At 35.4% G+C, this 17,008-nt stretch overlaps 1 protein-coding gene across 1 annotated transcript in view; it reads right to left on the bottom strand.

Moving 5' to 3' along the window:
- LOC123527242 (ubiquitin conjugation factor E4 B-like) overlaps window positions 1-17,008 on the bottom strand; it is a 40,329-nt gene that overhangs the window by 22,197 nt on the left and 1,124 nt on the right. The window contains exons 2-12 of the mRNA XM_053522587.1: window positions 14,584-14,854; window positions 14,022-14,091; window positions 13,252-13,339; window positions 12,585-12,717; window positions 12,046-12,193; window positions 11,199-11,346; window positions 9,801-9,901; window positions 5,663-5,777; window positions 3,549-3,689; window positions 2,964-3,080; window positions 2,242-2,340 (exon numbers count right to left, since the gene is read on the bottom strand). Of these exons, the coding sequence (XP_053378562.1) occupies window positions 2,242-2,340; window positions 2,964-3,080; window positions 3,549-3,689; window positions 5,663-5,777; window positions 9,801-9,901; window positions 11,199-11,346; window positions 12,046-12,193; window positions 12,585-12,717; window positions 13,252-13,339; window positions 14,022-14,091; window positions 14,584-14,854 (1,431 nt within the window). The remainder of the gene's footprint in view (window positions 1-2,241; window positions 2,341-2,963; window positions 3,081-3,548; window positions 3,690-5,662; window positions 5,778-9,800; window positions 9,902-11,198; window positions 11,347-12,045; window positions 12,194-12,584; window positions 12,718-13,251; window positions 13,340-14,021; window positions 14,092-14,583; window positions 14,855-17,008) is intronic.

Genomic DNA, 17,008 nt, shown 5'->3' with positions numbered 1-17,008 from the left:
TGTCCCAAGACTTATTTCCCGAAAAATAATTATTTTGAAAAGTGTCCCAAAAATATGGACACAATAATCGTCATCGGGTAACATCCCCCACCCATCCGTGTTGAAAGCGGAAAAAAACAACAACGATTATCGGTAATTATTCTGTTGATAAACAAAGTAATTGGCCTTGTTTTCATCATCAATTAACACCCCCTCAAAGAGCTAAAAGAAGTGTGTCGGTATCATGACATTAGAAGTGGAGATCAAAGCGGTATAGTTTCCCCGAGATTTTCATTGCATTACGTCATGTTTTCGCGCCATGTTGCACATCACTGTTTGATCGTACCGCCTCGGTTCTTAAGTGCTGAGAAGTAGATCTAGTGTTGTAACAATCATAAAAAAAGCTTCTTTTTAATTTGTTTAAAGCGAATGTGCAATATCCCGTAAAAACTGACAGGTAACGTGTCAAAACTTAATAGCGGATATCTTACCTCTGTGACCTATTTGCCCTCAAGGAAATTACAAAATGGTTTGAGAAGAATATCTTATTATAAAGTGTCGTGTCAAAAAAATACATGTACATGTACAAAGATTCAGTCAAAACTTATTAAAAATACGCAACAACATCATTATGTTTTTGTTTTTTAACCGCATTTTCTATTTACGTTCACGAGTTCACGTAACAGAAATCTGTTTGCACAAAAATCGTTTTACTTCATATTTTTAAATTGCTGTCGCCTTTTCATTATTTAAGATTTTTCTATTCTGTTTTTGTACTTTCTGGTCAAAAGTCTGAATTTTATGCCCATAGTTTGTATCATTTATTTACTTTTAGAAAGAAATCAGTATTTAGGATCGCGCTGTTTGAAATTTTGCAAGTAATTTTATGAAAATTCGACCGTTTTTATAGAATTTTGCCAACATTTCTGTCGATACCTTTTTAAAATCGTTATAGAATTCAAACTATATTACTTCTCAATCGGTGTTGAAAATCTGAAGCGATAAAATCAAAAAATGAATGCGTGACGCGCGTTTTTTGTAACGTGTCGATGAACAAAAGTAACGGCGTTGTAAGTTAGACATTACGATAGGTCGCACGTGCTCGTGGAATGGAAAATTACCGGCATGGCGTTTTGATATCTGTACGATTCGCGGGTAAATTCCAGTCAGTGGTAAATAAAAATAAACAAGTAACGGAAAATGGACTACCTGGCTGCAGCAAAAAAAAAATACAACACTTAACTGGTATGGTAAAAAAACACTTTACTAGTAAAAACACGACACGAAAATGTTAAAAAAAATAGTCTTTGGTTCTTATAATTATTTGATATTTTGATCGATACAACACCATACAATGTATAATAACGGTATTTGGGTTACATCTTGAATCAGTACAAACCTTAGTCCCAACACTTAGGGACGAAAAATACGCTGAGAAAATACATGTCCAAAAACTTAGGGTCAAGAAAAATAATTATTTTTCCACATTTTAGGGGTGTCCCAAGATTTAGGGTGTCCCAAGACTTAGGTGAAATACGGTACATGGTAATATTAAAGTCATTTCTGCTGTGTTGGACTAAATTATGTTTTTCAAAAGGGTTTTGACTGTTTTGTTTAAGTTTTACAAAAATATCTACAGTTATCTAGGCTTTAGCTTGTTATTGATGCACTGTTTCAAATTCTCAAGCAGTTGGTTAGAGCCACAAACCTTCCAAAAGCTAACTAAGTGACTTCTTTTCAGAAGTATTTTATGAAAATAAGTTTTAGTATTCCTAGCTGTAAATATAGTATTACACTGCTCTCTAAAAGTCACTGATGTTAAAGCAAAAGCGAGTACTGAGTTTGGCATTATTGGCAATATTGTCGGAAAAACATGAAGTTGCCTTGCTTCTGGTACAAATTCACAAAACCTTCATTTTCCCCCCGTACCAAATTTCTATCCCACAGATATCAGTTACATCAAAGACTACGCCTAGAAATGAAGAATAAAAGTTAAGACTGAAGTATCCACTTAACATTTAGACTGCTGTTGGCAAGCAATTTTGCCTCTGCAAACCAGTGAAGACCAAGATCAGCCAGCACACCGTGCAGGCTGATCTTAGTCTGAATTGTTCGCTATTTCGTCAGTAAATTTTCAGTGAACACCCCTTCGAAAAATAAATGGTACTGCCCAAAATGAAAATGACAGATCAGTCCATTTTAGAAGTTTAGCAGCGAAAAGGTTAAAATTAAGATCTAAAATAAAACATCCAGTATACACACCCTGAGATACTGCATTCTATGCTGCAATGACTGATGAACAAGGCGGACATTTTCCGGAGTTAACTGATGTCCTGAGAAATGTTTCTCTACCACTTTTGTCTGAAAGCATAAACAACTTCATGTGCAGATAATTCTACTGGTTTTTTTTTCCCCATCAATAAGACAGTTCTACATTTATTCTGTTATATTAGCAGCTAATCAAAATATATATGAGAATATAACAATGTTTGTGATTCAGATAGTTGACACTTACTTTCCGTTCAATAACGTATTCTCTATTTGCAATTTCTCCATTTATGAAAAAGCAATTTTTTTATGGGCAGACTGATGCAGAAGTAGCCCATGATGACATGTTATCACACTGAAATTGCTGATTGTTATTACAGATCAACTACTTTATAAAGCTGCATATTCAAACTGTAAGGAATTCACATCTCAGAAATTATGTTTCCAAGCATGTTTGTTTACATTCATAGCTCTATTAAATTTGCAGGTCACACTGTTCATGACTATAAGCTGAAAAAGCCATAGCATGTATTCCAGTACTGTCTCAGAATTTGCTTCAAACAAACAACTTGTTCCATTTTCTTGTATCTGAATGGTCTATTCAATCAGCTAAACTAAAATACATTTCTCAATTCAACAAACTAGGAAAATGCCAAAGAAGAATAGTTTCTTATATAGTTAATATACATGATTCACAAAAATATTTCTGTGCTTACATTGTCCTCGGCAAACACACTGAGAGCAAAGAAAGGTCCGAGGAAAGATAATCTGGCAACTTCCATCCCAGCTGCCTGACTAAACACATCTGGTAACCAGTTTGATAACTGTACCATCTGTAAAATAAAAACAACAAATCAATTCTAATAGCTGAATCAAATTAAATTCCTTTTCATTCTGAAACTTGCTTAAATTTATCTTCTTCCAAAGTCATGTTACAAGGAACAGTAATGACCAAAACTGTTGAAACTTGCAATCTCTTACCAGGGCAGTCTAGAAGCAATGTGTTGGATTTAATATCATCTTTTCTAAAAGTATTTCAGTTATATAAAGCAGTCAGTTATCCAAACCCATTTTCTGCATTAAGAACCAGTATGAACTTGTCCTCCGTAAGAGACTGACAATTTTTACTCCATGTATCAGGATAGTGGTGGACAAATTATTTTCAGTTATCACAGAGAACATACACCAAACCTAGGTTTTGAACCTTCATGGAAGGCAATTAAACCATTAAACTATTACATGTAGTGGTTGACCATAGGTCAGAAAGAACAATTGAGAATCCACCTTTAGCAACAACTTACCAGATTACAGATAGGCCTTACAGATCCGCATTTAACTTCGACAAGTTCACTGAGCACTGATAAGACATCTCTATAGTCATCGTTGTCTAGGGATAGAGTTAGGACATGACGCTGTAAACTCTGCAGAACTGGCACAAAAACCTGTAATAACATCAATGAACTTGTAAAGCACAGGGATGAGGTTGTCTAGGGATAGAGTTAGAACATGACGCTGTAAACTCTGCAGAACCGGCACAAAAACCTGTAATAACATCAATGAACTTGTAAAGCACAGGGATGAGGTTGTCTAGGGATAGAGTTAGGACATGACGCTGTAAACTCTGCAGAACCGGCACAAAAACCTGTAAGAACATGAATAAACTTGTAAAGCACAGGGATGAGGTTGTCTAGGGATAGAGTTAGGACATGACGCTGTAAACTCTGCAGAACCGGCACAAAAACCTGTAAGAACATGAATAAACTTGTAAAGCACAGGGATGAGGTTGTCTAGGGATAGAGTTAGGACATGACGCTGTAAACTCTGCAGAACCGGCACAAAAACCTGTAAGAACATGAATAAACTTGTAAAGCACAGGGATGAGGTTGTCTAGTGATAGAGTTAGGACATGACGCTGTAAACTCTGCAGAACCGGCACAAACACCTGTAAGAACATGAATAAACTTGTAAAGCACAGGGATGAGGTTGTCTAGAGATAGAGGTAGGACATGACACTGTAAACTCTGCAGAACCGGCACAAACACCTGTAAGAACATGAATAAATTTGTAAAGCACAGGGATGAGGTTGTCTAGTGATAGAGTTAGGACATGACGCTGTAAACTCTGCAGAACCGGCACAAACACCTGTAAGAACATGAATAAACTTGTAAAGCACAGGGATGAGGTTGTCTAGTGATAGAGGTAGGACATGATGCTGTAAACTCTGCAGAACCGGCACAAAAACCTGTAAGAACATGAATAAACTTGTAAAGCACAGGGATGAGGTTGTCTAGTGATAGAGGTAGGACATGATGCTGTAAACTCTGCAGAACCGGCACAAAAACCTGTAAGAACATTGATAAACTTGTAAAGCACAGGGATGAAGACAAGCCTTAATGAATTTGATGATCATGTGCTTTAACCTTTAGCCTGTTGGCGGCAATAGATTTTGCCTTTGCCATCAGTGCAGACCAAGATCATGGACTGCACTGTTCCCTATTCAGTCAGTAAATCTTCAGTGAACATCCGTTTGAATAAAAAATGGTACTGCCCAAACTGAATGATGGACCAAACCATTTTAGAAATTTAGCAGGGTAAAGGTTAAGGAACTGATCTAAAACTTGTAAGATAAGGACATGGAGGTATGAGCTCTGCAAAACTGGAACAAATCCCATAACTTGTAATGTGGATATGATGACATTCTCTCAAGAACTTGTTTGAAAATTTATATATAAATAGTATAAAATTTGGAGACTGAAAAATCTGCAAGACCAGTAAAGCTGTAGTTTTGAGAGAATGTTATCTTATAGATAATATAATAGGATAAGTGATAGTAGATATGTGTCAACATTTCTAGAACTGTCTGGATATTGATAAATATAGAAGATACATTTTACTGAATGAACACTAGATACAATATGTTCAAAAGAGGTGAAATTAAAATTCAAGATAATTATGGTGTTAAGACACGGATGACCACTTTCTCTTACATGTAAGATAAACAAATTTTCTGTTTATTCCAGGTCAATTCAATGATTTTTACAAAATTTTACCCATTTAAAAAAGCACTTCATGGCACCAGAGTTACAGCATGATGTAAAAATGTTCATACCAAAAAAGGGCAATGGTTCTATTGAATTTTTATATTATCTATATATAATATACTTTTAGTATTTTTTATAGAGGATATTACACGTCTTTTCATATTGAATTTATATGTATACGAGTTGAATAAAATAATAAAATGTGATAAAATATAATAATTCCCGATTTAGAATAAAAAGTATCAATCCATATTCTGCAGCAGTAAAATTTGACATTTTTCGCTGAAAATACCAGATATTCTTCACTCTAATACTGAAAAACATGTATCAATTCTGGGAGAAGGCAACTATGTAGGCATGTGATCTCTGCTTACCTTTCTGAAACTATCTTGATCACGATGGGTTGTGTATATCAATTCTGAGAGAAAGCCACGTGGTAGGTTATGTGATAGGAGATATGGCAGTAATAATGACATTTCTGCTTGAGATCTGAAACAGTCAAGTAGGTCATGATATAAACTAGTGTCAATGACTTTGAAATTCTGATAATAATTGATGCATTACATATACAATTATACTGAATATATGAACAAAAGTATATGTTTGTTATTCAAAAAGAAACTGTTACTCTTGAACTAATGTATACTTGGTAGTGTTACATACATTTGTTCGCTAACAAGCAAGAACATTGGACAAACACAATGTTTGGTAGTTTAACATATCTGTACACTCACAAGCAAGAACACTGGAGAAACACAATGTTTGGTAGTTTAACATATCTGTACACTCACAAGCAAGAACACTGGAAAAACACAATGTCTGGAAGTGTAACATACATTTGTACACTCACAAAAAAGAACACTGGTGAAACACAATGCTTGGTAGTGTAACATATATTTGTACACGCTGGAGAAACACAATGCTTGGCAGTGTAACATATATTTGTACACGCTGGAGAAACACAATGCTTGGCAGTGTAACATACATTTGTACACTCACAAGCAAGAACACTGGAGAAACACAATGCTTGACAGTGTAACATACATTTGTACACTCACAAGCAAGAACACTGGAGAAACACAATGCTTGGCAGTGTAACATACATTTGTACACACTGGAGAAACACAATGCTTGGCAGTGTAACATACATTTGTACACACTGGAGAAACACAATGCTTGACAGTGTAACATACATTTGTACACACTGGAGAAACACAATGCTTGGCAGTGTAACATACATTTGTACACTCACAAGCAAGAACACTGGAGAAACACAATGCTTGGCAGTGTAACATACATTTGTACACGCATAAGCAAGAACACTGGAGAAACACAATGCTTGGTAGCATAACATATGTTTGTATGCTTTACAAGTGAGAAGATTGGAGAAACAAGAGCACCTCCTGCAGGTGCTATTGCTTGTCTGTAAGTGCTTGACAAAATGCAAGAAAAGAGTTATGGTACTTGGCCTTCTAACTCACCTTAATTGATGACCAAAAAAAAAATGTATGAAGTTTCAAAGTTATAGTAAGTATTCAATAAAAGTGAACTTAAACAAAAAGCAACTAAGAAATATTGATTTCTCAGTTAAAAAGGCCCATAATTCTGACAAAATGCAAGAGAGAGTTATGGTTCTTGACCTACTAAATAATCTAATGATAATTAAACAAGTTTACACAGTTGTTTCAAAGCTACAGCTCTTATAGAATTCAAGAAATGTGGACCTAAATGAACAGAAATTCTAAGTAAATAAAGAGCCACAATTCATACCAAATACACATCAGACTTATGGCTCTTGACCTACGTACTCACCTAATGATGATATACAGGTCTGCAAAGTTTCAAAGCTAAATTCTTTGAGTATTCAAATAAAGTGGACCTAAACAAAAATTTTAGCCAAGCAAGTACAAAAAGGCCATAATTCTGACAAAATGCAAGTTAGAGTTATGGTTCTTGGTCTACTAAATCATCTAATGATGATAAACAAGTGTGCAATGTTTCAAAGTTGTAGCTCTTATAGTTTCTGGGAAAAAAGAGGACCTAAAAAAAAAATTAATAAAGAAAATCAAATTTTTTAATTAGGAAATGGGTCATAATTCTGAAAGAAACAAGAGGACCATGATGGTCCTGAATCGCTCACCTCTTCCCACATGATCCAGTTTTGAGTATGACGTCGTTTTTTCTATTATTTGACATAGTGCCCTAGTTTTTGAGCTCATGTGACCCAGTTTTGAACTTGACCTAGATATTATCAAGATAAAAATTCTAACCAATTTTCATGAAGATCCATTGAAAAATATGGTCTCTAGAGAGGTCACAAGGTTTTTCTATTATTTGACCTATTGACCTAGTTTTTTAAGGCACGTGACCCAGTTTCAAACTTGACCTAGATATCATCAAGGTGAACATTCTGACCAATTTTCATGAAGATCCATTCAAGGGTATGGCCTCTAGAGAGGTCACAAGGTTTTTCTATTTCAAGACCTACTGACCTAGTTTTTGATCACAGTTGACCCAGTTTCAAACTTGACCTAGATATCATCAAGATAAACATTCAGACCAACTTTCATACAGATCCCATGAAAAATATGGCCTCTAGAGAGGTCACAACGTTTTTTCATTATTTGACCTACTGACCTACTTTTTGATGGCACGTGACCCACTTTCGAACTTGACCTAAATATCATCAAGATGAACATTCTGACCAATTTTTATGGAGATCCATTCACAAGTATGGCCTCTAGAGAGGTCACAAGGTCTTTCTATTTTTAGACCTACTGACCTAGTTTTTGACCGCACATGACCCTGTTTCGAACTTGACCTAGATATCATCAAGATGAACATTCAAACCAACCTTCATGAAGATCCATTGAAAAATATGGCCTTTAGAGAGGTCACAAGGTTTTTCTATTATTTGACCTACTGACCTAGTTTTTGACGGCACGTGACCCACTTTCGAACTTGACCTAGATATCATCAAGATGAACATTCAGACCAACTTTCATACAGATCCCATGGAAAATATGGCCTCTAGAGAGGTCACAAGGTTTTTCTATTATTTGACCTACTGACCTAGCTTTTGATGGCACGTGACCCACTTTCGAACTTGATTTAGATATCATCAAGGTGAACATTCTGACCAATTTTCATGAAGATTTCATGAAATATATGGCCTCTAGAGAGGTCACAAGGTTTTTCTATTTTTAGACCTACTGACCTAGCTTTTGACCGAACGTGACCCAGTTTCGAACTTGACCTAGATATCATCAAGATGAACATTCAGACCAACTTTCATACAGATCCCATGAAAAATATGGCCTTTAGAGAGGTCACAAGGTTTTTCTATTATTTGACCTACTGACCTAGTTTTTGATGGCACGTGACCCAGTTTCGAACTTGACCTAGATATCATCAAGGTGAACGTTCTGATTAATTTTCATGAAGATCTTGTGAAATATATGGCCTCTAGAAAGGTCACAAGGTTTTTCTATTTTTAGACCTACTGACCTAGTTTTTGAAGGCACGTGATCCACTTTCGAACCTGACCTAGATATCATCAAGGTGAACATTCTGACCCATTTTCATGAAGATCTCTTGAAATATATGGCCTCTAGAGAGGTCACAAGGTTTTTCTATTTTTAGACCTACTGACCTAGTTTTTGACCGCACGTGACCCAGTTTCGAACTTGACCTAGATATCATCAAGATGAACATTCAGACCAACTTTCATAAAGGTCCCATGAAAAATATGGCCTCTAGAGAGGTCACAAGGTTTTTCTATTATTTGACCTACTGACCTAGTTTTTGAAGGCACGTTACCCAGTTTCGAACTTGACCTAGATATCATCAAGGTGAACATTCTGACCAATTTTCATGAAGCTCTTGTGAAATATATGGCCTCTAGAGAGGTCACAAGGTTTTTCTATTTTTAGACCTACTGACCTAGTTTTTGACGGCACGTGACCCAGTTTCGAACTTGACCTAGATATCATCAAGGTGAACATTCTGACCAACTTTCATAAAGATCCCATGAAAAATGTGACCTCTAGAGTGGTCACAAGCAAAAGTTTACGGACGCACGGACGCACGGACGCCGCGAGATCACAAAAGCTCACCTTGTCACTTTGTGACAGGTCAGCTAAAAATGTATATTAGAGTTACGGTTTTTGGCCTACATAGTCACCTAATGATGAAAAACAAGTGTGCAAAGTATCAAAGGTATAGTTGTCATAGTTTCTGAGAAAAGGAGGACTTAAACAAAAAAATTTAACCAACACCAATGATCAAGTGACAACAATACATTGAAGATTTTTTTCAAAAATTAGACAAGCTAAAAACAACACCTGGTAATGTAACATACATCTGTATGCTTACATACCAGGCTGGAGTAGAAAAACAACAATCCAATGAGCTTTGTAGTTTAAACTCATTTTTTGTCAATCATTTAAGCATTACTTTCAGCTATCTAATATTATATAAGGGAAAACTGAGAATAAAGAAATTCCTCCTTACCTAGGCTTAGTTAACCCTCCTTGTAATACAAGAGATGTGTGACAGATACACTGATTCCTTGCTGATGATAACATATCACTCATAGGAGGAACACTGGCTCTCTGCAACAAATACATTACATACTTTCATGAAATTACTGGCTCTCTGCAACAAATACATTACATAATTTCATGAAATTACATATCCGTTAGTGGATACATTGGTTGAGACGACTAAGATGCTTTGCTAGAGAGGTGAAGGCCCCTGGTTTGATTCCTGGCTATTCCCATTTAAAAACAAGAGGACCATGATGTCCTGAATCACTCATCTGTCCCCACATGACCCAGTTTTGAACTAAGTATGACGTCGTTTTTTCTATTATTTGTGACATAGTGGCCTAGTTTTTGAGCTCATGTGACCCAGTTTTGAACTTGACCTAGATATCATCAAGATAAAAATTCTGACCAATTTTCATGAAGATCCATTGAAAACTATGGCCTCTAGAGAGGTCATAAGGTTTTCTATTATCTGACCTACTGACCTAGTTTTTGGAGGCACGTGACCCTGTTTTATTTAACCTAGATATCATCAAGGGGAACATTCTTACTAATTTTCATGAAGATCTCAGGAAAAATATGGCCTCTAGAGAGGTCACAAGGTTTTTCTATTTATAGACCTATGACCTAGTTTTTGACCGCACGTGACCCAGTTTCAAACCTGACCTAGATATCATCATGATGAACACTCTGACCAATTTTCATGAACATCCATTGAAAAGTATGGCCTCTAGAGAGGTCAAAAGGTTTTTTCTATTTTTAGACCTACCGACATAGTTTTTGACCGCAGTTGACCCAGTTTCTAACCTGACCTAGATATCATCAAGATGAACATTCAGACCAACTTTCATACAGATCCCATGAAAAAGTATGGCCTCTACAGAGGTCACAAGGTTTTTCTATTTTTAGACCTACTGACCGAGTTTTTGACTGCACGTGACCCAGTTTCGAACTTGATCTAGATACCATCAAGGTGAACATTCTGACCAATTTTCATGAAGATCCATTGAAAAATATGGCCTCTAGAGAGGTCACAAGGTTTTTCTATTTTTAGACCTACTGACCTAGTTTTGGACTGCAAGTGACCCAGTTTCGAACTTGACCTAGATATCATCAAGATGAACATTCTGACCAACTTCCATAAAAATCCCATGAAAAATGTGACGTCTAGAGTGGTCACAAGCAAAAGTTTACGCAAGCACGGACGACGGACGCCGCGAGATCACAAAAGCTCACCTTGTCCTTTTGTGACAGGTCAGCTAATAAAGTAAAACGCATCAACTATCAACAATATAAGACTGAGATTTCTATCCTTTAACATCAGCCCAACTCTTGCCAAGATTCTGTTTTGCAGTATATTTACCTTTGGTGCCATTCTTTCTTCTACAGCTACCCTCTCATAGCTGTCCACCAGATAATTTATCATTTCCACCTCCTTGCACTTTACCGGGCGTAATTTACATGTAAATTCTCTCCTTGGCTGCTCTGGTGTCATCAACATTGGACTGGCCCTGTAATGAAGGTGTCAATTATGTATAACATTCTGCTAAATTCTATTCTCTTAAGAATTTGTGTTGTTGTGGTATAAGCTGAACATGTACGTAGGGGGTTTACGTTACTAAATGGCCCACAGATTCTGAAAATTTCTTAAGTTATAACAGCATGTAAGCCAACTTGCTTTTGTTACAGCAGTGCCAAAATTTAATTTTACTTTTCAAGAACTGTTAGTTCTCAACACACAACTGACAGTTAAATATCTAGCGATTGAGTGCTCTCTTAAAGTAATTTTCGAGGATTAAAGTTTGATTTCTGGTGTTTTTGCACATTACAAGTTACTTTACACGTTTTTCATTACTTTGGAAAACAGGGGCAGATTTCCTATATACTAATTATACATTCTCTTGTTCTGCTTTCCTTGTTATTTGTTTATTTCAATCAGTTCTACCTATTTTTCAACAGTATTACAGCTATATTTAACTGTTGATATACATAAGCCCTTTAGAATTCAAACTTAAAACTTCCTGACTGGAAATTGGGAGCTCTATTCAGCTAATTGGGTCATCCACTTTACTGGATGACATCCAAGTTAATGGACCAACACTAATTATTTCTTTTTCATTTACTTGTGAAATTTATCAGTTTCAAAATGTTTTTTTTAAAATGACCAGTCTATTTTATCATAAATTTTTTTATATTAAGTATTTTTATACCCCACTGGACTAGTTCCATAGTTTTTCATTGGTGAAACATCAGGAGTTGCTGGTTTTAGACTGAGTACTGGATTTGTGTCTGATTCTTTTATCTTGAATAACACGTCCATCACAGTCTGGTTTATCACTTCTTTTGTATCTACAGCTTCTATAGAATAGTGAAAAAAAGTAACACAGTGATTAAACACATTATAAAAATAATTTGCTTCCCTTTACACTGACATGCAAAAATTCCTCCATCAAACGCTTTTTAAACCACATAATATAACATGTTGCAAAACCACTTTACCTATGAATACTTACCAACAAAAACATCACAAAACTGCAGGTTGTAGAATTTAAGCCTGATGTTCAAGACAGTTTGGAATCATATTCCTGCCACAACTTTGATGATAGTAAGTAGCTTTAATAAAAGGGCGATGAAATCTTAGCAACATCCAACATAAGAAACTGTGAAGGCTAAATTTCCGATATGATGTAAGATATAGTAACAAGCTAAAACTATACTTTATTTGAATTAAATAAAATAAAACGCTTACCCTGTTGGACAGTCTCTGTGACTTCAGGTAGATGAATTGCTGATGGAGTTTTATCCTTGTAAGATACTTGAAACACCCTGCATATTGAGTTGATCATTTGCTCATCTGTTGCTTCTGAACCAATACTGGCATCCTGTAACGAAAACAGACTATCATGCTGACAAGAACAGCTGTGCATTACTTCATCACAGACGAAAAGCTTTCAAAAATATTGACAAAGATTTTCAATTTCCTCTGTTCATCCATCCCAAGAGGGACCTTGAGAAAGAGTATCTAATTATTTTGTAAATATTAGATCTAGCCAGTGGTGCAGTGGTTATCATGTATGATCTCCAGTTGTGGCTGATAACACTGCCAGGACTGGATGTTGGAGAGGTAAATATAATTTCTACCGTGGGCTTAAATGTAAATATTGATGGAGACTTTCTTCAACTACCCATTCTAAAGAAAAAACCTTTACATTCTTTTAGAAGTCATACCAAAAGAGCAGGTCTTTAATTTATAATATCAACTGAACTAGAAGTTGGCAAATGAGAAAGGAATATTTTCACCCTTGCTAAATAAAGCAATTTTTTCTCAACATTTTCTTGCTTTTAATTCTACAAGTACAATTTTTTTGATAGTAAAGATTGAACTTATTCAAAGTAAAGATACAGTTTTATCGTACCCTGCGCCTTTTGGCTTCCTGTCGAGATTCTAGTTCATCCACTTCCATTGTTTCTATACCAGAATCCACATCCATCTGTGACTGGGTACTGAAATAAATAGATATTTTGTTTCCACTGAACAACAGTCTAGATTTTTTATCACATGCAAAAAGCCACCATAACCTTCAAAAGCCGATGTCTGACCTCTTGTCATGTAACCAGTCTTTTCTGCTGGTCTAACTTGAAGAACATGGTTGAAAACCTAAGTCAGATAGACAAAAATCAATTTGAGACTGCAAAATTTTATAATTATTATCTTTACCCATTCGATAAACAGAAAAACACAATGTATAAAGTTCTGTATACAGGTTAAGATAAAAATTTAAGTTTCCTCAGGTTATTACAAATTACTGAAGAAATGAGAGACAAAACTCTTTAACACAAGGTGGTTACAATATGTCACTCATTACACTGTATTTACAATACTATTTATAGGGAAAAGAGATCAACTAAATCCCATAACTTCCTTTACTGAACATTGACACCTGTCTACTGAGAGACAAAACTTCCTATTATACATTGTACTGAATGTAAACAATAACAATTTCCAAGAATTCAAATAAATCATTTACCAATATATCATTTCCCTACTGATATTTGACAGCCACACTGAAGTTTAAGAAAATTATCTGCTACCACAAGAGACTGAATAAAATATACATGTGCATCCTTCAAAGTTCTGTGTTATGCCAATTTACCTTTGAATATTTGATACACTGAGGGTACTTACTGTTTTTCTGAACAGTCCATATCAGCTGTTTGTGATGAGTCCCCTCCCACCGGTTCCACTTTTAACGATGCTACAAGTACAAAATGTAATGTCAAATTAACAAGAAGGATTATTATTGATTTTATTACAGGTAACACGATGATTTTTAAATTTATTTTAATCATTAAACTTCCTATCATTCCCTATATACAGCAGACTTTTCCAGCAACATAGTTACAGTGGAACTTCTGAATACCAGACTTTCCAAAAACTGGAAACTTCTGAAAAGCGAACAATTTTCTCAGTCCAGATTATTCTCTCTCTTTTAAATAAAAGTTAGAGTTATATTGTCCTGGGAGGTCACCTAATGATGCAAAAGACATGGGTTAAGTTTGAAAGCAATTTGCCCTAGCAGTTTCTGAGAAACCTGCTTACATGCAAAACTTTCGCCTGAACTTTTGTGATGCGGATGCGAATGCTAACAAAAGGATGATTACAAAAGCTCTACTACAAAACTTGAAAAATTTGAAAAAATCGAGTTAGAAAATAACTAATAATGTCTTTGCTGGGATAAAGTACAAACCTGGTGGAGTCCTACTTGATGGTCTAGGTGTTGATCCTTGGCTGCTTGACAGACTGGCAGCAGACCCATGGTTACTTGACATACCAGTATCTTCTGAAGCTTGTGATTCAACAGACTGTGTGTCCATCTGTCCAGGACTCTCTGTACCGGACTGGTTCTCTGAACCAACTAGGAGGCTGGGGGATTCCCCTGCATTTGAGGATGTAGAGGAGGCTGGTGTACTTGGTGCACTTCTGTTGCCTTGAAGACGGGCAAGGCGTCTTCTTCGAATCTAGAATTTATTTTTGCAACTGTGTTTATAAGAAAAATATATAAGAAGCAGTATATCTCTCTTAGAACAGTTAACAAAGTAACTGTGAATAAAAAGTAACAATAACTGTTTGTAAAACACATACAACCCCAATGTTAGCCTGTTGGATGTAACTGTGTGTAATTTCCAATCTATTAACAGTATGCTGTGTCAATGACTTTAGACGTATGAGAAACTATATGTATGTATTATTCATAACTTCTGTGTTACTGAGTAAAATCTCTAACAAAACGCCAGCTGAGAAACTCAGCTGTTGAATAACACTCCTATAATGTTTCAGGACTCTACCTAAAACATATATATTGGACCATGGTCAAGTACCATAGCTCTAGTCTTGCTAAATGAAAGTCCAATTGAAACACAAGTTGCACAACTTCACATTCTGAAAAACATGTCAATATTGTTTGGCGACTCTAGCTCAAATACTTTAATAAAAATTAAGATATGCCTGAAACAAACTTTTAGGTCATTTTTGCATATTTTGACTAAGTTTGCAATGAAGCCAAAAGTTATTTGCATTCTATCAAAATATGGTGGTATACATTAAAACAAAGAGCTATAAAAATAAATAGATTGGCAACTTGAAAGGCATAAAGGGCAAATCTCGCCAACATCAAGTGGGAACTGAATTAGATCTTGTTTTACCGGTGTATGAAACAGACAGCAGAAGGATAAAAATTTGTGTTGTGAAAAACTTCCTATCAGATCGTTTGTTTATAATGATAATGGTATTTTTTTGATTATTTTTTTTTATTAGTATTTTCTACACGAGGAAGGAATGAATTAATGATTGGAAGTCTGAGAAATCAACAGTTGTCATTTGAAAACTGGACCCAATTCGGTTTAAATTATTATGTGCTGGCCGAATAGCCAGTGTAATACTTTTATAAACATCTGTTGATTTGATCAGAAGGGCTCAAGTCAGCAAACATTTCAATAAGATAACATGGTGACATGCGCTTACGCGAGATTATCTCATGTTGCCATTCTGTGTATTTTATACTTCTTTAATTAAGAACACTTCATATAGATAAAACAATGCTTTTATCAGATTTTAAACTGCGATGACAGACATGCTTTTTCCCCACTTCAATCTATTCAATGTCCCATAATTATAGAAAACGATTTTGAAAAAAGTCTTTACTTATATGGGTACATTTTGATATACATTAAAAATCATGGGTACATGTACATTTTGACTTCTGATAAAAAACATGGGTACTTTTTGTCTTTACAAGTGGGTACATTTTGACTTCTTGTGGGTACATTTTGACTAAAATATATTTTTGGATACGTTTTGGTTTGGGTATGTTTTGACCTGCATCCCTTTTGACAATCATTTTTCTCTTTTTGTTTATATATCTTTATGTGGTATTATAAAAAAGAAGTAACGACTTGGAAGTATTGAAATTTCCTATGAAGAGATTCCTACCAGAAACAGTGTATCATAAAAGATACATCTTGAAAACTTCATTCTTCTGACGACAGACCAGGTTCATAAAGGACACGAGGGGTGGGGACTTATCCTACTATAGCAGTCTGAAGCCCCTGCTACCTAGTCCAAATAATGGGATGTTTCGGGACAGCATGATGACTTCTGACGTTGGCTCTCTCCGTCACGTTCAAACTTATTCTGCATATTTCTGTTAGGAAATTCCCAATTAAAATCCGTTGGGACCGTTTTCTGGTACATGTACAAAGTATTTGTAATGATTACATCTCTGATAATGAATTTATGTTGACATTAAGGCATAAACTTGCCTCGCTGACATTTTATGAATGTATATTTTTTGTTTTGTTTCTGCAATTTAATGTCATCAGCAGTTTGTTGTTTATTGAAACCGGTGTTAGGGTAGATATCTCCTCGCACCTGTCACATAATATTTTCGAAGATTTAAGTCTCTTTTTTAAAAACATGGATTATATTCAACCCAATTTAAGTTTCTACATGAGTATTAATGTTTAATTTATTAAAGCAAGTAAGTCATGTAAGTCTGACCAGTATATTATGATTTTTTAATGCCTTCATTTTCTTAACAGTAAAATGCAGATACAGGTAGCCTGTTTGCACCTATTTTCGCGGTACTAAGGGAATAAATGAATAAAGGAAAGACA

This window comes from Mercenaria mercenaria, chromosome 14 (assembly GCF_021730395.1).
Source record: "Mercenaria mercenaria strain notata chromosome 14, MADL_Memer_1, whole genome shotgun sequence".
Lineage (NCBI taxonomy): Eukaryota > Metazoa > Mollusca > Bivalvia > Venerida > Veneridae > Mercenaria > Mercenaria mercenaria.
This window is presented reverse-complemented; position numbering and strand designations above follow the sequence as displayed.